This window comes from Patagioenas fasciata, chromosome 3 (genome assembly GCF_037038585.1).
Source record: "Patagioenas fasciata isolate bPatFas1 chromosome 3, bPatFas1.hap1, whole genome shotgun sequence".
Taxonomy (NCBI): Eukaryota; Metazoa; Chordata; class Aves; order Columbiformes; family Columbidae; genus Patagioenas; species Patagioenas fasciata.
Window position 1 is genome coordinate 99840436 of NC_092522.1, and position 26038 is coordinate 99866473.

The 26038-nt window shown below is 37.2% G+C and overlaps 1 protein-coding gene across 1 annotated transcript in view; it reads left to right on the forward strand.

Moving 5' to 3' along the window:
- Positions 1-3343: 3343 nt before the first annotated feature.
- Positions 3344-26038, forward strand: part of BMP5 (bone morphogenetic protein 5) — a 56635-nt gene continuing 33940 nt past the window's right edge. The window contains exon 1 of the mRNA XM_065835384.2: positions 3344-4539. Coding sequence (XP_065691456.2) covers positions 4056-4539 — 484 coding nt within the window. The 5' untranslated portion in view covers positions 3344-4055. The remainder of the gene's footprint in view (positions 4540-26038) is intronic.

Sequence of the window (26038 nt, forward strand, 5' to 3'; positions counted from 1 at the left end):
TAGGTAATATATCATGTATGCCGACCTGTGGTGTCTAAGTAACTCTTCTGTCACAGGAACAGTCCAAACAATTTGCTTTGTTTTTGCTGGGGAATCTGTAGTTCTAACCTCTAGCGATTTTCCTGCTTTCAGGAAATCGTGTTATAAAAGTCTTTCTCCAAGTACCTTTTGCAGTAATAGCCTCGCAGAGAGATAATGAGGACACATTTTTAATGCCAGATTATCTGTTTATGCACAACATTGATCCAAATGCCACATTTAGCTGGTCATTAAGAGGGTAAGAGCCAGCAGAATAATTCAGTGTGCAAGTGCAGTTTTCAGATTTAGACTGTGAATATCTTGGAGAGGGTCTGTATTTTAGTCTGTTTTGTCAGACAGTTACAGAGAACCATTGCTGTAGGAGATCACTCTCTATGTGATATTGAGAACAAAGAGGGATTCTGCATTCAGTAGCTGTCTGCAGATTTTATATATTATTGAAAAGTGAGCATTGCTCGTAAAAAGAATTGCACCCTCCATGATTGCAGTGACCTGCTGGGTAGCTATAAATTTTTTCACTATTGCAGTGTTACGATCCATCGGAATCCGAGATCCGTGAGAGCTGGATTCCCGGTTTCATTACGTCCCTTATGATATTTGCTCTAACATTGTTTAGGTTAGTACAAATATATTGAGCTCTGAATTCACTAATCATATACACATACTGCTTCCGATCTGGCCCTGCCAGGGGCACCTGCACGGCGCTCTGCTGCTCTCCTGCCCCTGAGACCTGGCCCATTTTGGTTTTTTAAAGGACTGGACAAGGCCTGTTCAGGTCATTTCTTATGTTGCTTCCAGGTTGAGCATCTGGGGAAAAAAGAAGGTCTGTCTGTGTGTAGGTTGTATATTTCAAAATTTCAGTTTTAGATGCAGGGTAAAACTAGAATCTCTGGGGCATCTTGTTCAAATCCCTGGTTTTGATTATCACTCAATACTTTATACTGACCTCAATTGTTATTTGGGTTTGAGTGCATCTAAAAATGGCGTGAACATGGCATTTCTCTTAAGTTTCAGTATTATGCAAACAGCTCGGAATAATTTTTTGTTGTAAAACTTGAAACCTAGATCTAAGGTGACTCTAAAAGTGAACCCTAACCTGAACTACATCAAGACATCTGTGCAAATCTATTTTTATATATTCTCAAATAAAATATCTTGACATGCTGACATTGTATGTGCTATTTTTTCTTTAGAAGTGAATTGATCTGTATTGGAAATATGAAATTGAACCCATCAGCACTTACAGATCCCTTTCATTTCCTTATCAAAGGCTTTCATTTTTAGATCTGGCTATCTCCTATGTATGAGATATCCATGTTAGCAATGATTGGAAAACAGGCTTATTACAAAAGGACATTGTGTTTATATTAATAAAAATTATTTTTATCTTTGTGTTCAAGTCAAGGACATTTGGTGCCTCAGCACAGGGCAGGTTAATGTAAAATAAATCTTTAGCATTTAGGTTACATATTTGTTTGTGACTCTGTTTGAAAATAACAGGAGCTGTTTTTGTCAAACGTATGATTACTAGTTTATGTCTTTTCTTAGTTACTGTCTGGAAAAATGTTTACTGCCTAAAAGCATCTTCAAACTTAGGGCATTTTTGACTATTTAAATGGTAAAAGATTAACTGAATGTGGAACTCCAGACACTCTAATGGGATAATATAGGAAGCTCCTATTGCTGGATGTACTGATGGGCTGAGGACTTCAATCCTCTGAGCAATCAATTCACTGGATTTTATGAATGCTTAGGGAAAAAAAGGAAATATATTGCTGGAAAAGAGAAATAAACCTTCTTGCAGAATATGCAACGGTCAAATTCAGAAAAGACATATGTATGGTAAAGTCTCATGTATCATTGCAACTGTCTGAGCAGGACAAGTGAAAGCAAAACAAAAACAGGAAATAACCCTTTTCTTATAACAAATGGATTTTGAGGGAAAACCTCAATGAGGAGAGAAGAAGTGTTCAAATTCTGACTGTTCTTCCACTGAGAAGAACAAGACTTTCGCTACACAGCTTAGTAATTAATTTTAATGTTAATTTAGCAGGTCTAATATGAAATAAAGCCTCTCTTGGCAGAAGCATTGTCTATTACGTGTGCTGATTTATGAGAGAGAATCAGCTATATTTTAATGATAGCTGGACTAGACTGTAAATGTAGACTAGGGCTCACAATATATGAGAAAAGCTCGTTTGTGCTTCATATACTAGATAAATTGTTTCTGACTTCTTAGGTGTGACTATACTTGCTGTCATACTCCCAAGTTTACTCAAGAACTGTGTGATTTACTGAGTAGGTGCTAGTCATACAAGGGAAAACCTGACGGGATGCATTTTATGTATCTGTTGGTTTTTTTTGTTTTCTTTAGCGTCATGCATTAATCTTTTTCATCCTTTTTTTCTCTCCTTCATCAAATGAAGGTCTCCTTAAGACCAAAGGCAAATTATAGGAGTGGGGAAAATGCTGACCAATAATCTGAGCAATATGAAATTTAACACTGTGATTTCATTTTAGTGAGAGGAAAACACCAGTTGCTGGCTGTCATAAAATTCTAAGCTGAACCTGAAGTTCATGGGCAGCAGCTTTAAAGTCTGTTTAATACATCTTATTTCTTCAGTTGAGCTGTTTCTTTCCTAGTTAATAACAGGTTGTGGGATTAAATCTTAGCTTTTGATATTTACTGGGAAATTTAGTATAGCGATTCATGAGTCAAAATGTACTTTGAATAAATTATCATTGCAAATTACAGTTTATGAAAGTTGTGACTATAACCACAATTACAGCTTTGGATATACACAACTTGAAATCTCGCCTGCTGAATAAATTTGTTTTTAGTCAGATTGCATTCCCGACATTTTTAAAAAAGAGTGAATCAAGCCTAACTGACCAAATTTCCTACAGAGTTTATTAAAAAGGTCACCTTTGTTTGCTAAACTTACCTAAAATATAATCTTTTCTTGAATTAATGAGATGCTATTTTAGTCTGTTATGAGAGTTTCCTATTTAAGTTTACTAAACCAAAGACTCATAAGGAGACTCACAAGAGCTTCTACGTTACACCATACTTTAGCTATCTATATATCCCCAAACTGTTAAAGCTAAAATTGATTCTGCAAGCTGTTAGGAAAGAAACAGTCGATAGCCAAAATTAGGTATATTACTGTAAAGGAGGGGGGGCGCAAGGGTTTAAACCTCTGTCTGGTGAGAGAAGGGTTAAGGACTTTTTTGCTATACCCGTTTCAAATTACAATGAGAAGCCTCTTCTTTCCCAGCAGGGTTGTGCTTACATTAGTCTTTAGATCTCTCTTGAAGGGAGCTGTTATATTTGTGCCTGCTAGAGTTGGAAATAACAGTTCAGAAGCTGAAAAGGGTTGAATGGATTTACAGAAGGTTTTTTTTTGCAAGTAAATTCATGGCAATACATTAATTTGATTAGTACATGCTTTAGAATTACTTTACACTCAAGCGATGCAAAAGATGTTAAAGTTATTACCAGACTGCTGGACAAATATGTGTTACACCACCAAGGTACAGATCAAGACAAATCTGTGACTCAGGATTTATCTTGGGAAGAGCGCAAGGTGTACGAAGAACTCAGAATAACGAGGGAAGATAACTCTGGGAACTACAATGTGTCAGAAGAACAGCTCTTGCTAATACAGCTCCCCACCAAAGACCTGGTTATCTAAGGTTTATATAGGAATGCCTAGGTCAGCTGACAAAATACTGGTCTTCTGCTCCATAAATGCAGAAAAAACGATAACAACAGTGGAAAATTGGAAGTCTGAATTTCAGCTTTCTTAGAAATAACTGCAACCCGACACATTCCATAATATTTAAACAGGGTGGGGGGAGAGAAATCACCAAAGATGTTACATTTAGAGATGACATTGACATGAAGAATAGGTAAATTTTGTTTTTCAGCCACTGGGAAAGCAGACCTCATAGGAACTCAGAACAAGTAGGAGAAAAGATTTTTTTTTTTCCTTGTTCTTTTTTTCTTTTCAAAGATGAACCTACCTGCGCTCAAAGCTTTCGTGGGCTTGCTTTGGAATTGCTGGGTTCTGGCGGGTCACGCACAGGGAGGTTTAGGAGACAATCATGTCCATTCAAGTTTTATTTACAGGAGGCTGCGGAACCATGAGAGAAGGGAGATTCAGAGAGAGATTCTCTCTATCCTGGGTTTACCTCACAGACCCAGACCATTTTCACCAGGAAAGCAGGCTTCTTCTGCACCCCTCTTCATGCTGGACCTGTATAATGCCATGACAAATGAAGAAGATACTGAGGAGCTGGATTATTCACTGAAGGGATCAATGACAGGGGAGAGCAGAGGGATACGGAAAGGATACCCTGCCTCTCCAAATGGATATTCGCGGAGAATACAATTATCTCGCATGACCCCCCTGACCACACAGAATCCTCCCTTAGCCAGCCTGCACGACACCAACTTTCTGAATGATGCTGACATGGTCATGAGCTTTGTCAATTTAGGTACGTGAAAAATCTTTTCTTTCTGCTCTCTTTGACAAACTGTTAGACAGACCTCTCGGCCGGACTGTAACCTGTTCTGAAACGGCAGGATCAGCCCCAGGCTGCTCTGCCACTGGTAAAAGAAAAGTCATACTGATGGTAAAGTGGTTGCGTTGTAGGTGGCCACGGAAAAGGATTTTTCTCACTGTTTATATAAAGTCAGTTTCTATAACTCCCCTCTGCTGGCTTCTGTTTTCTTTCTTTCATTGATGTAATGAAAATTCTAGCCTTAGGCCAACTAACTCCTTTTCAAAAAACATTTCAAAAAATTTAACACTTGTGCCTATTGCTCAGTTATTTCTCTCACTGTTTTGCTTAAAGCTCAGACATGAACAAACATCAGTTGTTCATATCTTAAAGTCTAGAATATTATGAAAAGGGAAAAGTTAAGCCATTTCTGGGAAAAAAAAAGAGGTTATTTAGTTTTGTTTTGTGTGTTTTTTTTTTTTTCTCTGTTCGTAAAAGTCAGATTTTTATTATCTTTTCAGCTGGACGGCTAGATTTGAAATAATCTGTTGATGTTTCTTTGTTATTTCTATTTAATAACCACAGACTGCATTTTATTATACTGCCATGGTACTCAGAGTCTGCAATGGTTCTTATTTTCTGTGTCATCAATAAATTAAATAACGAGTATTAAACACCAGAAACATGCAAACAAAGAATGCTTTTGAAAATTATATCTATTTAGACACAAAAACTGATAAAAATAAATTATATTGGCTTCTGAGTATAATAAACATTCTTACCAGTTACGTTGTGGTTGAAAAAGCAGTTACAGATTTATTTCATAGAAGGCAACTCAAAATCTCATTAAGAAAGCTGCAAATAATTCATGAAATGTATTTACTATTTTTATAAGTATTCAAAATGTTGCAGGACTCATAAAGTTAGCTTAAAAAAAATCCTTCTTGTTTGATCTGAATAGCAAGAGATTTAATTGAAAACTTGAAGTTTCTCAATAAGCTGGTACAAAATCTGATGAACTCTTGCTTTCCAGGATGGTACTTTCTGTAGAAACTTTTTGAACAACGGCACATGTTCTGAAATACCTTCAGATTATCACACACATTCTGTATCTTTTATGTCTATCAGGTCTTTAATCCTTGCTGCAGGATTAAAAATGTTTCCAAACACTGAAATCCTCAACAACTTGAATTTCTAGGAAAATGACACCCTAGAGTTTAGTTGTCATAATAATAATAATATTACTTTTCATTAACTATTTGGCAGATCAGGAGGTGTTAAATTCTAAAATATTTTTTCTTAGAAGTAATATATGTCCACAATGCTAAATACGTTTGCTTGTAGCTCTTGCTCCTGATAAAACAGACTAGAAGAAAAAGAAATCCTGATTTTGGAAAATGTGTTCCTCATCCTTAAGAAAGAATTACATATTATCTGTTGATTATTTTTAAGTTACCATTGTATGCCTCAATTTACCCAGAGTGTCTGGAGTCAGCTGAGTTTAAAATGGCAAAGTTATAAAGGAAAATAGGAAATTATCTGATCTCCCAGGCAAGTCATGTCCCTGATTCTGCAAAAAATTTCCTTGTGGGTCCTGAGAAATACCCTCAGTTACATATGTCACAGATCATCAGCGGCCCTGAGGACTATTTACACAGGACCTGGCCTTTTATTTCATGAAACATCTTTGATTTCAAGAGGACTTCTTGCAGGGCCTGAGTATGAGCCCTTGAAGGTTCAGTGTCAGATCTCTCCTAGTCTGATCCTGCCGCTCTTCCCCAGACAAAAACCCTCTCTGGAAGGATGCAAGTTTCCTCTATGTTTCCTCGATTGGGAAGTTCCTAATATGTGTCTCATTTTGTTGGGAAACCAGTGTTGCCTTAAGAAAGTCCTTTGGAGAAGTTAGAGCATGTCTTTCACCTTACATTTCTAAACTCTGAAAATGGGGGGGTGAGATGCTTTATTTTTCTAGTGATTATAATTAATAGACACAATTAACTTATTTAAAATACCAGGTTTTGTTTGGCCTCCGTAAAATTAAAATGTCTCTCAGCTCCAAGTGGGGCTAAATCCTCGTTCACTACAAGTGCCCTTCCATACATGTTGGATGTTGTGGTTTATCACACATTCCACCATGTAACATTCACAAGAAATATTGATGACCAATATAGATTAGCTTCAACATTTTTATTAAACAATCCTATGTTTCAGTATAATTAACATAAAAATGAAATAAATCATGGAAACAGGTAACCATTTTATATGATTTATGCAGTATAAGATCGTGACAGATGAGGGCAAGCTCTTTTAATGTACAACGGGGAAAAATATGCTGTGATAAGTGAATGCTAACACTGTACCTTAAAATCAATAAATGCTGATGCAGAACAGTAATAACTCAACTGGTTTTAGACTTAAAGCCTCAGTCAAATTGAATCAAATTAATCTCCTCTGGAAATAGTATTCAGCATGTTCATACTTGCACACCATTAATTACATAAGGTTTAATTATAAAGCTTTATTAATCATCATGATATTTTAAATTGAAATTTTGCTATATAGTTATAATAAATTAAGACATATATATTAAAACAAGAAATACATAGCTGAGATGTTTGCGAGGAGTTATTAAGCAAAAGATTGAATGGTCGAATAAGATGTAAAAGTAAAGTAAAAAACAGACAAGGACAAATAATTTTATATTAAAAAATAAAAATTGAAACTTATATGGTAATTTTGACAAAAATCAACCTGTCAGACTTGCAAATACCTCACTTTCAAAAGCGAATTTGAAAAATAATCATCAAGGGAACTGCAATTATAATTCTGTCAAGCAACAAGGGAGAAAAACAAGACTGGATTCACTTATCCTGAAGTTAAAATTGTAAACACCTGCTCTTTATACTGGAATTTATACCAAAATTTCCATCTCTTTCTTTCTTGAAAGATACAACAAGACAGAGACTATGCCTCATCCTATATTTTGTACAAGGCTGTGTGCATTGGCAGTTCTCCATAAATATTGATGAGCGTAACAGAAGAGTTAACTGGGGTTTGTCCAGCAGTCGAAGAATAAATCCTCCACTAAATACTCCGGGGTTTTCAGAGATCTGATTATATCACCTACAAGTTTAGGACTTTGTTTTTCTCACCAGGTGTTTTTTTTATCCTGTTGTTATATTTTATTACATTGTTGCAAAGCCCTGACTGTTTAGAGTTCTGGCATCTTCTTTTTGGCCGATCTCCCAAAATGACATACATATAGGATACCCTGTTCCTCAGAGTACAGGCAAGTAATGCTCATGTTGTCCTGTTCACTTTTCTGCTCGCTCAGAATTTAGTTAGAAAAGGACTTTGTTAAGATAAATGTTAGTGTTCCCACTCTTCACCTCTCACCATAAAAGGGGGATTGAATAAAAAAATATGTAGATGAGTGTGTCTTGGAGAAACAGCAGCACTTTTATAAACTACATTGAAGTATTCCAAGGACTGAATTTTCCATTAGCATCAAAGTGATCATTAAATCCACTGTACTTAAGTGTTCCTCCTCATGCAATTTGAATGGTCTGTATTTTCATTTGTTTACAACACATCTGTAAATTTTTCTCTAAACAGATTGCTGCATTTGCTAAGCAACTGTTTTCTTTCTCCACATTTTCCTATGAACTGATATGAACTCTCTTTATGATGAGGGATAAATATATACAAGTTTTGTGGTTTTCTGTTATGTTTTCCTGCTTAGCATGTAAAACTAATTTTAAAACTCAAATGTGAAGATCACTGTAAAATTTGTGACCGTGACCTATGCAGGCTGATTTAAAGGAGGCAATATTATAGAGATTTTTCAAGTAACCGATGCGCCCCAGAAAGACCCCTTTTCTTCTTCACACACAATGTGATTCCACAATCTTAATTTCAATAATCCTCAAACAACATGTGCTGTGATCTGTTCTTAAATCAGACACTGAAATACAAAGAAATTTTGCCTGTTTGGGGCACAGAAGACTGTCCATGTTCCTCCAGCTTCTCTACTCCAAGCTTGTACACTGTCTTGAAGATTATATTCTCCTTTAAAACCTGAATCACTAAGCAAATACGTAAATTCACAAGATTTACAGGCCATTGTGTTCATCAGAGAACACTAACATGGCAGAGAACAGTTTTTACACATCTGCTTTGAGAAACCTACAGTACATCAATCCACACCAAATACCTGCACAAATATATTTTTGTTACACAAAAAAAAGAAAGGATTCCTAACTGCAATCAAACCTTAAGTGTATATAGTAGCTAGTTTCTTAAATTAAACTAATTCAGTTTCTACAGCCTTTCACTCACAGCTAACATATCATCAACAAGGGATATGGAGTGCTAAGCTATAAAATGCCAGGAGCTGTGGAAGGGGAGCTGGGTTTGGAGGATACATGCAAGAAGGCCTCAGGGTCATTAACTTCTCTCCTCAAAGCTTAGGAATGAGTATTTCCTTTCTTTCTTTCTTTCTTTCTTTCTTTCTTTCTTTCTTTCTTTCTTTCTTTCTTTCTTTCTTTCTTTCTTTCTTTCTTTCTTTCTTTCTTTCTTTCTTTCTTTCTTTCTTTCTTTCTTTCTCTCTCTCTCTCTCTCTCTTTCTCTCTTTCTCTCTTTCTCTCTTTCTCTCTTTCTCTTTCTCTCTTTCTCTCTTTCTCTTTCTCTCTTTCTCTCTTTCTCTCTCTCTTTCTCCCTTCCTTCCTTCCTTCCTTCCTTCCTTCCTTCCTTCCTTCCTTCCTTCCTTCCTTCCTTCCTTCCTTCCTTCCTTCCTTCCTTCCTTCCTTCCTTCCTTCCTTCCTCTCTTTCTCTCTTTCTCTCTTTCTCTCTCTCTTTCTCTCTCTCTTTCTCTCTCTCTTTCTCTCTCTCTTTCTCTCTCTCTTTCTCTCTTTCTCTCTTTCTTTCTCTCTTTCTTTCTCTCTTTCTTTCTCTCTTTCTTTCTCTCTTTCTCTCTTTCTCTCTTTCTCTCTTTCTTTCTCTCTTTCTTTCTCTCTTTCTTTCTCTCTTTCTTTCTCTCTTTCTCTCTTTCTTTCTCTCTCTCTTTCTCTCTTTCTCTCTCTCTCTTTCTCTCTCTCTTTCTCTCTTTCTCTCTCTCTTTCTCTCTTTCTCTCTCTCTCTTTCTCTCTCTCTTTCTCTCTTTCTCTCTCTCTTTCTCTCTCTCTTTCTCTCTTTTTGTCTCTTTCTCTCTCTTTCTCTTTCTTTCTTTCTTCCTTTCTTCTCTTTCTCTCTTTTTCTATTCCACTGGATCTCAGATGTTGCTGCCTTAATTTTAACCTTACATTAATTTCCTTGGCTGTGGTACAGTTTTAGTCCATAAAGTGCAGACTTCTAATGAAAATATTGACACAGCCTTAACTGAAGTGACGGAAATAGTGCTATTATCTTGCCTTGGACAGAGGGATGCTATTACAGAGATAAAACTTGTTAAATAACAAATAGATTCCATGTCTTTATTTGTGGAGTTGGATCGATACTCAGAAAAAATGAGAAAACAATTGTGAAGTTTTTTTGAATGGAAACCCAGAGTCAATAAGACGTTATTTTTAACTCTTTTATGTAAAATTTAAAACAAATTACATCAAGTGGGTTCTCATTTAATATTCACCCAAAGCAGACCTCACTGGCACATTGAAATCCTAAGATTTTTTCCCTTAATAAAGTTTTGGTCACCCAGTCAGCAAACTGAACCAATTTCTTGTGACCTATGTATGCAATCAAGCATCAGAACTAAATATTAAGATGAATTTTCTATGATAAAATTAAATATGAAGATATATTTTCACAAAACATATTTATTTCTTTCCAAACCAAAAGAACTTTACCCATGGGATGACATTCCCTAAAAATTCTCACCCCATGTTTACAGTTCATAAGGCAGTTTTAACCAATTTTTGCCGTGATGACGGAGGAGGTTGTTAGGGATTGTTTGTGATTTTGAGCAAGAAATATTCTCCCCATTCCTTTTCAGAATTACATTTGTTGTTTTATGTTGAAATATGTTATATTTCCTTCGAAATTGCTCACGTTACCCGAACCTTACGAACTATATAGCTCTACCTTAAAATAGGTTTGTGTGCGATCCATAAATATCATCTAACAAAATAATGTTTTTATAACTGTCAATTAATTTTTTTGCCAAAGTTAACACTTTAAATCCAAGTAAATTATTGTATCTACCCAGCCAAAAAAATGTCAAGTTCTCCATTAACTGGGGTATAAAACTGTCTGACTTTCCCTGCCGACAGAAATTGCAGATAACTGAAGAGAAACTGATTTAGCAGATGGTTAGACGTGCATGGTGAAAAGCTATATATACGTATGGATATATAAAAATATATATTTTGATTAATATTTTTCCCATTGGGAAGAGTGGCTGACCCAGTTCCGCTTCTTCTTTAGAAAGTGTTCCTTTCCAGACTAAACACAGACTTGGGTGGGGTTGTGGGGATTGTATGTATTGTACAGTACATATTTTCCCAGGAAAAAACAATCTTGGAGTGACTGTGGCTAGCCATGAAAGAGAAGGAGGGAGGCTTCTGGAGACGCCTCTGTGTGGAGGGTGTTAGAGGAGGAATCTGCCTGCCATGGAGAGCCTCTTGCTTCTCTTCCTAAACCCCGGGTTCCCACATTGCTTAGATAACAGGACAACTTTGACATACACGTGATCTCCTGCACCTATTGCTCCTGTTATTATTTTCTCTGAAAGCTAAATTATGCAAAGAATTTTACCATGGCTACCTGCCTACTTATTGCCTGAGTTATGGAAGTAATTACCACATGGGCAGTTCCTTTTTCTTCTCTTTTTAGCCACGGTGGTTCCTTTCAGCTTGCTTTCATAGGCCCACAAACTAATGGAGTTTCGCAGAAAATTGATTGATTACAGTCTGATCATTCTAGGTGTCGTCTGGTGTTTCCACATAGCTGAGAATGAACAGTTCATGAAGTACCAATTGCAACCTCCAGCTAAAGAAAGGCTCCCCAGGGAAAGCTCCCCAGGGCTTCAGGAGAGCTCTGACTGTTACCAGACTTTATAATTATTTCCCACACTTTTCCCCATCCTCTCCTACTTGTCCTTTCCCTTGTCTCTAACCCCCGCTGTCTAGGCAGGGTCACTGAACTTTAATTTTATGTCAGTGGCATTTGGCTGCAGAAGGGATTAAAGGCCAAGAAACGGCGAGACTAGGCGTCAGCGCAGGAGGTGGAGAGGGAAGGAATGAGAAGACACATGAGAGAAAAATGGCAAAGCACAGGCCAAGCTTTGCAGGGAGGACAGCCCTCCTCTTCTCAATAGGCAGCGGCCAATCTGTGGGGCTGGACACAGACCTGGTGGGCGTGGGAAAGGTTCACAACAGAGAAACAGCCTCTGCAGGAACAGGTATTACTGGCAGAGTTAGTCTAGCTCCTCTGTGCCTCACATGAAATGCGGTGGTGTAGCAACGAAAGCATTTCCCACACCAGCAGAGTTACAAAAGTGGAGGGAAGTTCATCATGGCAGGGAGATGAAGGTGCATGCAGACAGAGAAAGGGCAAAGAACATGGTAAGAATAATGTGCAAACGAAAGAAAAAATGAATCCTGGTAAAGGCTTCCTCTCCTCGTAAGCCTTGCAGGTGAAGGGAGCAGTTTTCTTCTCAGTTCCTCGTGGTAGAGCAAATACCTCAACCTCCCCAGGTACTTGGCTCCCTGGGCAAAACTTTTCATCCTTGCAAAATAAAATGCAGCTCCCCTCACCCTTCAATATGTGTGTGCAGGGTGTACACAGACAGGCAACTAACATTTGCAGCCATAAATAACATAGGAGCTAACTTTTAAAAACCGCAGGTTAAAGGATGAGGACTGCCATGACGCACACAGAGAGGTTGAGATCAGAGGAGCAGCTAAAAGGGGTTGGGAGAAACAATGAATCCCCTTGTTCTGAGTCATATTTATGAGTGCTCCATTGCACCTAAAGTTCATATTTTATTGGCTAGGCCATGGGGTTTCCCCATTTGCTCATCTCTTAAAATAACACCCCTGGTTAAAATTTCCTATAAAACATACAAATGCTACAGCAGGCAGAACTTGTCAACCCTGACAACTACATTATTTAAGTTTGTGGGTGAGGTACACCAAGCAGGAGCTGGTTTGTGTTTTGTACTGACTTATGAATTTGTTCCTATAAAAAACAAGTAGAAAAGGAGAGGTTTTACATCTCAACTCTCCATTCAGAAACTTCACACTCATATTGAATGATACTCTAAACGTTGACTTAGAATGTTTACCTCTCAACTCTTTTTGAGCAACTGCTCTGGTGCAATAGTTTGAGAACTTGGATTTATCAACTGGTATTATACAACTCAATGGCATGTGTGGTACCTTGCCAGAATGTGGCTTTACTTTTTTTCTCACTGTAATTCAGAGCAAACTGAGACATTAATTATTAATGAAGCAGAGCCTAGAAAACTAACAGGACAGCTAGTGCTGATATATCATATCTATCCATAGCTGAGAACCAGTGGATTTGCAGAAGCAAAATTCCACTTTACTCTCTTTTTGGAGGAGAATCAGGAAGAAGTAGGAATTTGAATAGCTGAAATTTCTGTTAGATTTATCTTTATCTGACTTAGCAATATTAGCCATTCAGACCCCACGAGAACCTAAGGGTCTTTTTTAGCCTCAGTGATTCTGTGATTTTATCCTTTTGTATGCTGTATCTATTGAATGAAATTATTTTCATTCTAATTGTCATGTATTTGACCATAGCCAAAATAATGAAGCTATATTCATACTATCTGGAAAAGCTGCACCCATAATCCAGATAAATTGTCATAAATTAGTAACAGTTTGTCTAGACGTATCCATTTAAAATATCCCTTTTTTAAAAGCGAGAGGGAAATATAGGTGGGGTATTCAACTATAAGATACTGCAAAATAATTTCAAAAATATACCATCTTGGACTTTTATGATGTAAATGGCATCAGTTTTGTTAAACCTAGATTATAGAAGAGGAAAAAGGAGGGACACTGAATGATTAGTGAGTCTGATTTTGGAGCAGTGGACAAATAGAACCTGATGGCACCTGGTGCCTGGAACCATAAGATTCTTGTGGTATGGTTTGCAAAAACATTAGCTGAGAAATTAAAAGAGTGGGCGAACAGTAGTATGGATGATAAAACCATGGGAGCAAGAGCAAGCCCAGCACACAACCCCATGACAGCTGTAGTCTTTGTAGTGATTTATGATGGCTGAAATCCAGCAGGAGCATAGTTTTGGGAAGCTTGTTCCCAAGGTTACCTCAGCTGGGGTATCTGTCAATAACTACAAGTCATAACTTGCCCGTGATCCTGAAGGTTAATCTGCTGCTCATGACCAGGTTACCTTGCTGCCTTGTGCATGAAATGTGTGCAAAGGTTTTGCAGCAAATATGTCATGGCCCCAGCCTTGTCTAAACATGACAGTCAGAAAGTGAAATGTCTGAGCGACCAAAAAGGAAAAACCTGAAGAGCCTCAGACAGAGAATGAAAACAGTGTGGTCCTGTTTTCCAGTCCATAAAATGCAGATGAGCAACTACTTCTGTGTTCACTTCTGTGTGCTCTCACTCTTTTACCTTGCAGAGTACTAGAATAGTTTTCTTCGTGTGAATCCTCTTTTTACTCTGCCTACATGCTCTGTAAAATACTGCACTACTGAGAGCCTCGAACACCTTGTTTTTCCTCCTGGTGACCTCAAGCATAATTTTAGAAAGGGCTAAAAAATAAGCCCTTCTATAAGGGCAACAAGCCTATTTACAGTTCTTAAAACAGACTATTTTACAAAATAACAAAAAAGAAAAAAGAAACACCAGAATTAAAGTGCCAAAACTGAGATTTGAGATCTGATGCCATGGAGAGACTGTGTGACTAGTTTAGCTCTTGTTCTCGGAATACAGACTTGTGCCTCTCTGAGGCATGTGTGCATGCGTATCAGTCTGTGTGCATGGCTTTGTGTATGTAATATAGAAAGCATGTAAATCTCTTCAGTTTTAGTCATTGGGATTTTTTCCCCCTTAAATCATAATATTCTTTCCCATCAATACGATGTAGCTTTAGCAGCCCTGACCTTTCAAGCTGCCTGTTTGGGACAGTGTTTATCAGATGACCGTTTGACCTCCTTGTTAATTGTACTTAATTACATCCTGTTGTAACATTTTGCAATAAGGAGGAGAGTTTATGGATCTGCTCCAAAGAGCTGAAGACTAAAACGGCAGCAGAATTCAGTGGTATGAGGTGCTGAGTAATCTTGTAGATACGTCAATAAGAGCTGTGCCTTGTCCAGTTGATTGCAAAATTGGATCCCGAGACTGTTCCTTTTCCATTCAGGATTCTTGGTACTTCTGGGAATAAAATCACACAATTTTCTTTGTTCTGAGAAGGGCTTCTTCTCTCTGACTCTCATCTTGGAGCTTTCTCTAAAGAGATCAAGGAAGGAGTGAGAGATGCATCAACAGTTCTGCAAGGGCTGAAGTTCACATGTGATGAGATAAAAGAGATGAGCTATACGTGTTCTTTTTGTGGTTTTCCAGAGCTTCAGAGTTGCTCATGCTTCCCCACACTTGCAAGTTCCCATAAGCTTACTGCAAGTTGTATAATATTTGGTATGAGATGTTCTGTGAATTGATGATTTATGGGCACATCTAAGATTTCCTTCAAGAGCAGCAATTATCTCCTGTAGTTGCAGAAAAACAAAAATGAAAACGAATCAACATCCAGAAACAGATGCACTTCTTGAAAATGGGCACCCTGAAGGCTCAGAAAGCAACTTCAGACATATATATCCACACATATGAATACACATACACACATATCCTTAGCTGATGTGAATAATTCAGCTATATTAGTAAACAGTGCTGATAAATACTAAGTTAAAATCTTGCTCTAGGACTTTAAGAATCACAGGGTAAAAGAACATAGGTTAAATTTTATTTTATTAAAACACTTAGACTCATTGGATAAAAAATATGTATCGTGAAAAATTAATTGACTGTGGTAGTGACCTACACATATTTGTAGCATTATTGTAAATGGTTGATCGTCAAGCATGAGTCATATTCTACATAAAAAAGACAAGTTATTGGTGCTGTGCTCTGAGACTCTAGGCTGACACAGTACTGCCAGTGATTATTACTGCGAAGTGAACAGTGTTCCTGTGAGAGTTAAAATTCTATATTAAGTCTTTCAGGTAGCCAAGGTTAAACCTACAGTTCAGCTACACACAATTGCATTTGCATAGTTAAATATTTTTACACGTTTATTTAAGTTACAAGCTTATATGATTAAAAATAAAACATATAATTTGCTGAATATTACAAAGGTAATTAAGATATTATAATGTTTAAATCCGCTTCAGTATTAATCAATAGGAAGTATAATTGAAATCATACAACTAAATAGGATGACTTTCAGGAAAGGATGCAGTGAGTTTTTTTCAGAACATTAGAAGTATGTGTGAAGTGACATGATATACTATTGTTTATCGAAGTAGTTTAAAATTAGGTATAATTTCAGAATAAAGTTATTTATTTTCTTTGATTTCTTGGTGTGCTTCTTTAGTACAGTCTTCTGATGTCTCTTGAGATGAGTATTTTAACCACCTGGCTCTTCAGCAAGTAATTTTTTTTTGTCATCATTTACTAGACTGTTGAATTGGTAGTCATGTTTAGCAAGGCTATATATCATAATGAGAGTACATTTACAAGGAGATGAATTTTTTTAATATATAAAATTTTTAATTTAAGTAAATATATTTAAAATGTATTTTATAAAATGCATTCCCATCTATATTTATATGCATGTATATATATTACTATATGTATATGGTAATGGAAAATCCTAAGACAGTTTATGTTATGAAGTGAATACTAAGTATATCGAGTTCATGTTGCAATCCCTGTGGCATAATGGAGGGACTAATATCATTAATACTAACAATGTATTTCCCCCATTTTAGTTTCCCAGCAGTTGTGTTTTGCTCTCTCTATACCTGTACATATTTGTTTGAAATTGAAAAATACAAAGGATGTACTTACTAGCATGTGTGTGATTGGGAGAGACCTAATGTAAAAGAGGTTCACACAGGACTTGAATTAATGAAACAGGCACATGCATGGACTTAAAACTTGGCTCAATAGGCACAGTTTCTGAATAAGTTATGACCTGTTCATCCTGTGTTTATATTGCCATCTGCTGCTGTAAGGGAGTGAAGCTTCTTTTCTTAACATTATATCAGCTTGGGTCAATGAGATTTGCCATGGACTCCATTAAACCATGCTGCTTCGGCTTGTCCACAGGCAGGGAGTGTGCTCTCATCAAAATGGGAATGAAAGCAAGCCCCCAAAAGAAGAGACTGTGATGCTTTCTATTTTGGGGATGGGCAACAGATGTTTCTATATTACTTGAAAAAGAAAAAACAGGCCTATCACCAAAGATTAGGGCAGTAGTTGCTTCTAAACCTAGTAGAAACAAAGGTTTAGTTCAAACATCTGCAAAGGCAAAGATTGATTAGATGTTGTAAAATGCATGCCAAATATTCTTAATAGTGTGGTTCCAAAAAGACTGAATTTGAAATAAAAGCACTATGTTAGTAGGAAGGTCCCAGCTCATTCTTACCCTCTGCTCAGAAAGACGCACATTTTGTCTGAGGCACATCAGCTCAACTATTAGGGGTGGAGAGAAGTCGCTATTATAACATATAATACGAGCTTCAGGAGATCATCTTTGCTGTTCCAGAGATGTGTTACACCCATAGATGCCTTTAAAATCAACCTGGATATTGTGTTCATAACTTGGTGAAGAATATAAGAAATTATGTCCCAGGTGGAATAACAACGAAAATGCAGGAATGATACAAGCATGTCCATGGTCCTGGGCACCCAGCTCTAGGTGGCCTTACTTGAGCAGGAGGGTTGGACTAGATGACCTCCTGAGGTCCCTCAGCCATGATGAGACTCTGGGATTCTGTGGTTACAGAGAAGGGGGATCTTGCTCTCATCATCTACATCAATTGCTCAGGCAATTGCTGGATATACAGTTCTGTGTGCTGAAAGTATCATGCTTTTTCTTTCTGCTTTGAAAATTATTTTCTTTTTTCTTATATCATTTTGAGACATCTGTGTCTCTCTCCGCAAGTCTGCCCTTAGTAACCTACTGTGAGGGATCACCATCTATTATCACGCTACCTGGAGCTAACCTGAGCTCTTTTATAGCATAAATACTTTTTTGTGAAGATTGCTTTTCCTTTCTTCTGCTGCTGCATGTGTAATGCTAGATGGCCAACCCAGAGATCTTTTAATTCACTAACAGTCAGTGAGTTTCTGCCCTGAAAGAAGGTCCAAATGTTCATTAGCTTTGGTAAGATTTCTATTTCTTTCATGAAAAAAATAGTCCAGGTGTTTTTTCCTTCTTGTTGAGGGGACTTATTCCACATGGTGGGTTATATGTGGGTGAAATAATCTCGCTTTGTGTTGAAAAAATCATGATCCGATTAGAGTACCAGAGCTACAGAGGGTGCAATTTGAATCAGTGTAACAAGCTGTTAAAATCACAGCCAGCTCCCAAACTGGCTGTTAAAACCTACTGCCTTAAAGTACCACTCCTCACCTCTGCTGCCCAGTCTCCTCGCTGCTCTTCCTTCTCATTCTCTTCCTGTTTGCCCCCGGCTGTAATGAATGGGAGGGCCTGTCCCTGATGTGCTTCTCCCCCGTAACTCTGTTTCCTGGCTCCACTGCTTCAGGTTTCCTAGGAGGATCCTTGGTTTTGGCCAACAGCAAGCATGCACAGGGCAAATCTTCAAAATGAGAGCTATCATTTACATAAGATGAAATGCAAGTCTCTTTAAATTTTTAGTTTTTAAGGTAATGACTCAGTACAGTGATTAGCCCCACATACACTTGTGCACAGAAAGTAGAAATCTGAGGAGCTCTGATTTCATATGAGACATACTGACATACTGGCTAAGCCCATGGCCTGTGATCAGCTATTTTTTTGCAAATGCATTTAATAACCTGTCTGTAATACAGCCTATTAAATGTGGGTTGTATCAAAAAAAGCATGATCAGCAGGTCGAAGGAGGTGATTCTGCCCCTCTACTCCTCCTTCATGAGACCCCACCTGGAGTACTGTGTTCTGCTCTGGGGTCTTCAACATAAGAAGGACACGGACCTGTTGGAGCGAGTCCAGAGAAGGGCCACAAAGATGCTCAGAAGGCTGGAGCACCTCTCCTACGGAGACAGGCTGAGAGAGTTTGGGCTGTTCAGCCTGGAGAAGAGAAGGCTCTGAGGAGACCTTATGGCAGGCTTCTAGTACCTAAATGGGGACTACAAGAAAACTGGAGAGGGACTTTTTACAAGGTCATGTACTGATAGGACAAGGGGTAATGGCTTGAAACCGAAAGAAGGTATATTTTGATTAGATATAAGGATATATTCTTCATCATGAGGGTGGTGAGGCACTGGAACAGGTTGCCCAGAGAAGCTGTGGGTGTCCCATCCCTGGAAGTGTTCAAGGTCAGGCTGTATGGGGCTTTGAGCAACCTGGTCTAGTGAAAGGTGTCCCTGCCCATGGCAGGGGGGTTGGAAGTAAATGATCTTTAATGTTCCTTCCAATCCAAACCATTCTATGATTCTATAATGCAAAAAATAATTGTTAATTTGTAATATGTAATAAAGCATTTTTCTGCTCTCTAAATGAGATGTCCTTGAGGGTTTCTTCCCTCATTGTTATAGCTGGACTGGTTTTTATGGAATGTTTGGTCAGTGTTAATGAGTATGGGTAATATTAAAGTACTCAGATGTGAGCACATGCTAAGCAGAAGATTGTCATATCCAGTTCAGCATGCAGACACAACTTCCATAGAAGCTTTTCTGACAAATTCCACAGTGGAAAATGGATGGAGTTTGTTAGAAGACATGTGCAAATGCTAAATGGTGGAGCGACTCCCCACCTCTGGGTGGAAGTGAGCAGAGGGTTAACATGAGCAGGAACTAAAGAGATGTGGGTAGATAGAATGGGTTTTAATGTTTAGCTTTTACTCCCCTGCCAGTTGCCCTATGATGATATATGCCCTTTCACCCTTCTCAGAAGTTATGTTCCATCTGTATACTTTTACAGTGTCAAAACAGTTATAACTTACACCTATTTTCTGACCATTGCATCCCAGAGGTATAACTTTTGTTCCTATTCAGTTGCAGCTGAACCCAAGAGGGATTTTTTTTTCTGTCATTTGTTAACCTTGAGGTTGTGTTGATCTGACATCCTGACTTTCACACACAGTCAGAAACCTGGGAATAATTGTTAGTTTTCTTTGTGATGATCTGTGGTTAGAGAAAAACAAAATTAAATATGAGAAAAAATGGAAGTCTATTGGCAGATGGTGTCAAAATGTACCGACTTTGCCAAAGCCCAGCCGGAATAGACATCTTTGAAAATGCAGACAGAATTAACAATCTCAGGCATGGTGGTGTAAGGATGAGGTAACTTATCTATGCATTAGCTCAGAACTTCCTAATACTTTTATCTTTTCTCAAATCTGTTCTCTTTTGTCCAGTAAAGTTTTGTTTATCCCTGATGAAACCAAACACAACCAGAAATCTATTTTTAACATAAATATTTGTGATTAGAGTGCCTTTGTAATACAGTATGACTTAAAAAAATGAAGAAATCACACGGTCCTTACTTATTACCTTCAAAATAGCAAACTGCATTGCCTCCCCCGAGGGCTTTGGTTGTGATGTCTCCATCTTTTGGCACACATTACTACTGACAGCACAAAATAGGTCCATATACAACCTATTACTGTTAATCCTAGAAGCTGTGTCCAGCTGAACTTTCAACTTTAAAATTTATAGAAGAAGATTCAGCTGAGATTTATTCTGCCATTGGTAGTAGAATTAAAAAGCATATATATGCAGTGTATGTACAACTGAACAACTAGAGTGAAAGTTTTGCATTCAGGAAATTGAAGGGTACAATGCAGTATACTGAAGAAAATTAGGGGGGGGGAGAATTAGATTTTGACGAATCACTTTGAAAACTATATATTATACTAAGATTGTCATGGCACCCAGACTTAGATTTTTATAATTCTGTTCACTTCTAAAACTCAAACTCTTTATTTTTGTAATTTATTCTTACTCTTGTGCTGGCCGTGATCAAACCAGCATGAGAAAAGCAGGGTGTTGCTTCTCCACTTATTCTGAAAGCCTTCCAGCATTTCATTATTATTAGAGCAGCTGCAGTGTAGCACTTGTTTTGACTTGTTGAACAAGTGAATTTGACTTGGAAGATATAGAGAAAAGTAAATTGAATGAATAACACATGTTTACCAATGAGATTTTCAACAAAACATTGGCTATTGAATGAGATAGCTATTTTGTCCCATGTTTCAGTGGGAAGCAACAGGAAGGCATCCTAGATAATGTCACGGTGTCCAGAGCACCTGGGAGACCAGCCATGAGAGAGCTGAGCTCACTTATGTCTCTTTGGTTGAGATATTTCTTTAGGTCTGTGCTTACAAAAGTTGCTGGTAGGCACTGTTACATGATTCCTGGGAATTCCTTCCTGCTGAGGGTGAATGCTGAAAGCTTTTGTCTACTAACCGAGGTCTAATTCTTAAAATATTTCATGAAAAATATTTATTGTTTAATGTATTCATTTATATTCTACCACACTTTTGTAACGTCTTCTGTTATTTTCCTAGTTGCTGCCTATCACTTGAATACATTGCCGGTACATTTAGAAGGGATTAGAAAGTAGAAATTACATAATTTTAAAGTCCACCTTAGTAATAATTTGGTGTTTCGAACTACTTTGACTTTTTCAAATGTATATGTTTTTAATTGATAAGAATCTATCAGATCTTATTGAGTACAACAACAAAATCAATAACTTAAAATTTTAATAATACGACTGTTCTTTCCTGGTCGTTCTCAAAAGATGTAATACTAAATGCTTGGCTAAGATATATGAATATTCTAACTTATTTTTTTATAAAGTATGGGACATTGAAACACATTTCTTCTATGAGGGTTAAAGAAAGAAAACTAATATGTACTTGAAAAAAGTTCAGGCAATATATTATTATTATTTAAAATTATGTTTTTCCTTTTTATTCTTACTCTGTGTTCTGTTGCAGTTACTGAAGGTGTTTCATTGACTTTACCTTGACTTGAAATACTTTGCAGTTCATACAGTTCAGTAATTCTGTGCAATTAGGGAAGGAATATTCTACCTTTAAAAGTCTGGATTCAACAAACAATAGACAATTTTTCATTTCTAGAAAGTGCCACTGACTGCACAGTATTTCATCAAACGATTTCAAACTGTCCCTAATTTAGTTAAACAAAATAGCCACATTTTGCCCTTTGATGTCAGTAACTGACTGAAAATAAATAGTTTAGTGAAATAACTAAATTTACAGCACTGTAACTTGCTTCAGAATATGACCTATCAAGCTTTCTGCTTTGTATTTTAATAAGAAGGTATATTTTATGTAAAAGCAATTTACATCATTCTTTCAAAACCACATCTGTAAACCTATAATTACTTTAAATACAACCAGTCTAATAATAATAAATACAGAGAAACTCAAATATACAGTACTGCAATAAAGCAGTTCTTAAGAAACAGAACTTTTGCAATGAAAAAAATAGTAAAGTTTCTGCAGATGTGCCCTCTCTAATTAAGCAAAATTCTCACTGATTATGGAAATAGCTTTGCCTCAGTTGGAAGGCGATCAGAATTTGGATTAAGATTCTGACAATGAGTTTTGTGTTTGAGATAGGATATGTGTGGAATGCAATTTTGGGAACACCTATTTTCAAACTCTGCCGACGTTATTGGCTTAAGGGATCCTTATACATCTGCTCTTTGGCTTTGAGTATGGGCTGATCCATTTTAACAAGGGATAAGAAGGTAAATTCTAAACATCCCCAAGACACATAAACAGACATGACTGAAACCTGTGTAATGTATTTTCCCACCTCAGCCTGGAGAAGGAGATGAAGAGGGAAATGAAGGGTTATTAAGACTAAATTACCCACTTTCCCTTATTACTGGCTACAGAACAGTTAGGGAGGGAAAATGGGTAAAAAGAAATGCAGAAGACTTGGTACTAAAGGGAGAACAAGATAGTGGGCATATAACTCTGAAGCTTTGTAGTTAAAACACTCAGTTGAATGATTGTCTAGTAAATGCCTAATCTCAAATTAATTAAAAAAATCAGATGTAGAAACAAAAACTCATTCTCATTTTGACTCCCAACTCCTGCACTTCTGTGCAGGGGCCCAGGATGTCCCACTGTTAATCAGCACCTGGCAGTTAGGATACAGTCAGCAGCAGCAGCTGATAGGGATGGAAATGTCCTTTGGCTGAGCAAAAGCTATCTCTCAGTCCTATTCTCTGAAATGTAGATAAACTCCTCTGTTCTTCTTACTGGCTGGTGCAAGACATCTGACCCTTAACAAACAGAAGTGTCTCTCCACTGGTTGTATCAGGCAGCCATCTCTTCTGCCTGAAACAATCCTCTAAGGACAGGTGACTATTTTTATCAATGTGTAACTCAAAACAGATTTCATGAATCTAGATCAGGATTCTTACCATTCCATAAAACAGATAAAACCTGTTAAAGAAGTAGTGATTAGACAAGTATTTACATCGTCTGCTTTTTTTTCCTTTTTTTTTTTTTTAATTTAACTTCGGGAAAATATTTTTTGACACAGAAGTACCTTGAAAATCCACTTGATTTGAAATGTTTTTTAGTATACTGTTATCATCATTCAAGGGCCAATGAGCAGAATGAAAAAGCTGCCATATACTTCAACAAATGATGAATTAGATTTTTTATTTTTAAGACTTCCAGAGTAAAAAAGTGTAAAAGTAAAAAAGTATATCTCATACTTGCTGAGATAAGCTTAAGTTTTAACATTGACATTCATTTTCTACATTGTAAAAGCCCAAAGTTACAAAGCTTTAAAAAATATTTTAAAAATTTTTATTTGGTCTCCTCAGCTGAGAATGATGTTATGAGGAATGTGCTTCTTAATTGCTCTCCGATGTACTTAAAATATTTACACCTAGCACAGCTGGTTTGTTTGTTGTTTTTTTTTAATCCTTCATACTGCTCTAGGATCACATCTTTTCTCCTATCCACATGACATACAAAGCATTTGTTGCCTTATTTAGTAAAAAGTCGCTTTGAATAGTCTAATCATGGAAGAGAGAATATGGTTCTAGATTTTGAATGCTGTAGAGAAGAGCAAGAATGAGGTAAACAGCTATTTGGTGTCTGTCTTTTCACAGTAGCACGATAGCTAATTCCTAGGGCCTCTGACCTTTTAGTGTCCTGTAACAGAGTACTTGCATTAATCTGTTGCTTATCTGTCACCTACCACATTTGATATTTCCAGCCTCTGCTTTCAATTATCAGTCATTAGAGGCAGCATTGAGTAATTTCAGGAGAAAACGCCTGGAACCTTTGACCTGTTTTTGTCAGATAACCGCAAGTGTTCACTGTAGATAAACTATCATTTCATTATATTCAAGATGTAAACGAGTGTCGTTTGTAGTGTATCGGCTTACTGTAACCTTTATCACCTTGAAGTGATTAAAACTGACTGGTTTACTTAGTGCTTATACAAGGAATTCAGAGTCAAACAGTGAAATGCAGTGAGATTAGTGTAAATGGCCTCTCATACTTACATAGTCTATAAGATCCTCCATTTTGCCTTGGCGTGTATATTTAGTAGTTAAACAGTGACATCAAGTTGAATAGTGAGGTTTTTCTATTTGTGAATCCATTTGGGATCCTGGGATCTTACATTGTAAAATATCTTATTACAACTTATCTCTGCTTTGATCCCTAAAGAAGCTTTCACTTTCCCTGTGTCACCACATACCAACCTCTTCAGGAAAGGCAAAGCACATGTCACTGGGGAGCTAATCACTAAAGAAAGAGCACATCTAATAGACCCTCATGCACTATGACCTAAACTCATTGTTAGCACTTTTTTTTTTTCATTTTTTAAGCTCAGTCAACAATTAACCAGACAATTATAGCTGAATTGGTAAAATACCAATTACTTATTATATTGTCTATCCATATATGTGCTTTATATTTTTTTCCAGAAAAAAAATCCTTTTGTTAATGAAAATTAGTGCATGGTATTTTCTTCTGGTGTAAAATATGACCCTTTGCCAAAATAACTTTTTGGTGTAAATTTGTCTTCATTCTTCTTAGAGTTGGGCTTAGTATTAATACAATATGAATGTTTCATTAGTTTGCCACATGGGTGGAAAATATTGTTCTTTCCTATCTTACACACAGGTGTCTGTGATATTCCCCTGAGCCATGATTTGTCTGATGTAACCATAGTGCTGAATATATTAGTTTCAGGTGTTACAAAAATAACATTTTAAAAAGTCGATGCTAAGAATCCTGATCAATGAGAGCGAATGAAATAAAAATTGTTGTAATAAGCATTGACCCTAAAATTCTAGCTATTTTTGTTTAGAAAAACTATATTCCTCCAATGGTTAAAAAAAGACTTCCTGATTTTCTGGTCAACTGATTTTTAGATGCTGTGATCAGTCCCACAGAGATGTATTTTGGCCGATGAACTGAGCAGAAGTGGAATGACATGAGAATGCTCCGGAAGAACTGAGCACTTAAAAATCTTAACCTGTATTTTTTGGGCTGCCAGTGTTGAAAAACTCTTGCTTGTGAAATAAAAATTGGTGACACGGTGCCCCCATACTTCATGCCATTTCAGTAGGAGAAAGGACCTGAGAGATATTCTACTTAGCATTCACAGTCTTCCCTAACAAGGCATGTATTAGATGCAGAAGGGATTAAGATTTGTGTATTGTTTTCAGTATTAAAATACTCACTATCATTAAATAACTTTTTGCTTTTATAACTTGGCTATCATTCTAGCCATTAGTCATTATTGCAACATCACCGTCACTGCTTTTTTGTACAGTCTGCTGTATAATGCAAGATCTTGTCTGAATTTGTTAAAATTGTTTTTGTGTTTTGTACTTTGGCTGACAGAAATTGGCAGTTTGAGATTCTGGCTTCACTGTGGAGAGCGGGAGCTCCCTGGACTGAGGTTTTCCGTGGCGGTCGGTGCCTGTGTGCTGCACCCTCCATCTCTGCAGGCCCTCGCTGCTCCTGGGTCTTGCTCTGCATGTACACACTGCCTCAGCCCAAGGAAATTTTGAACTCGTGTCCCTTTCAGATGGCAGTGCTGTCTCTTCCTTGAGTATACATGGAAACACAAATTAGTACTCCCTGTGCGAGCTGTAATAATTATTTTTGGGCCCATCAGGAAGCGGCGATCAGTATTCGTTCAGCAGTTGAGTGGTCCTGAGAGAACCCTACTGATGCTATCACAGGGTATCATGCAGGTTTCTGTCAATACTATAGCATATACGAAGAGAACTGCTGTTTCCAAACTAAAGT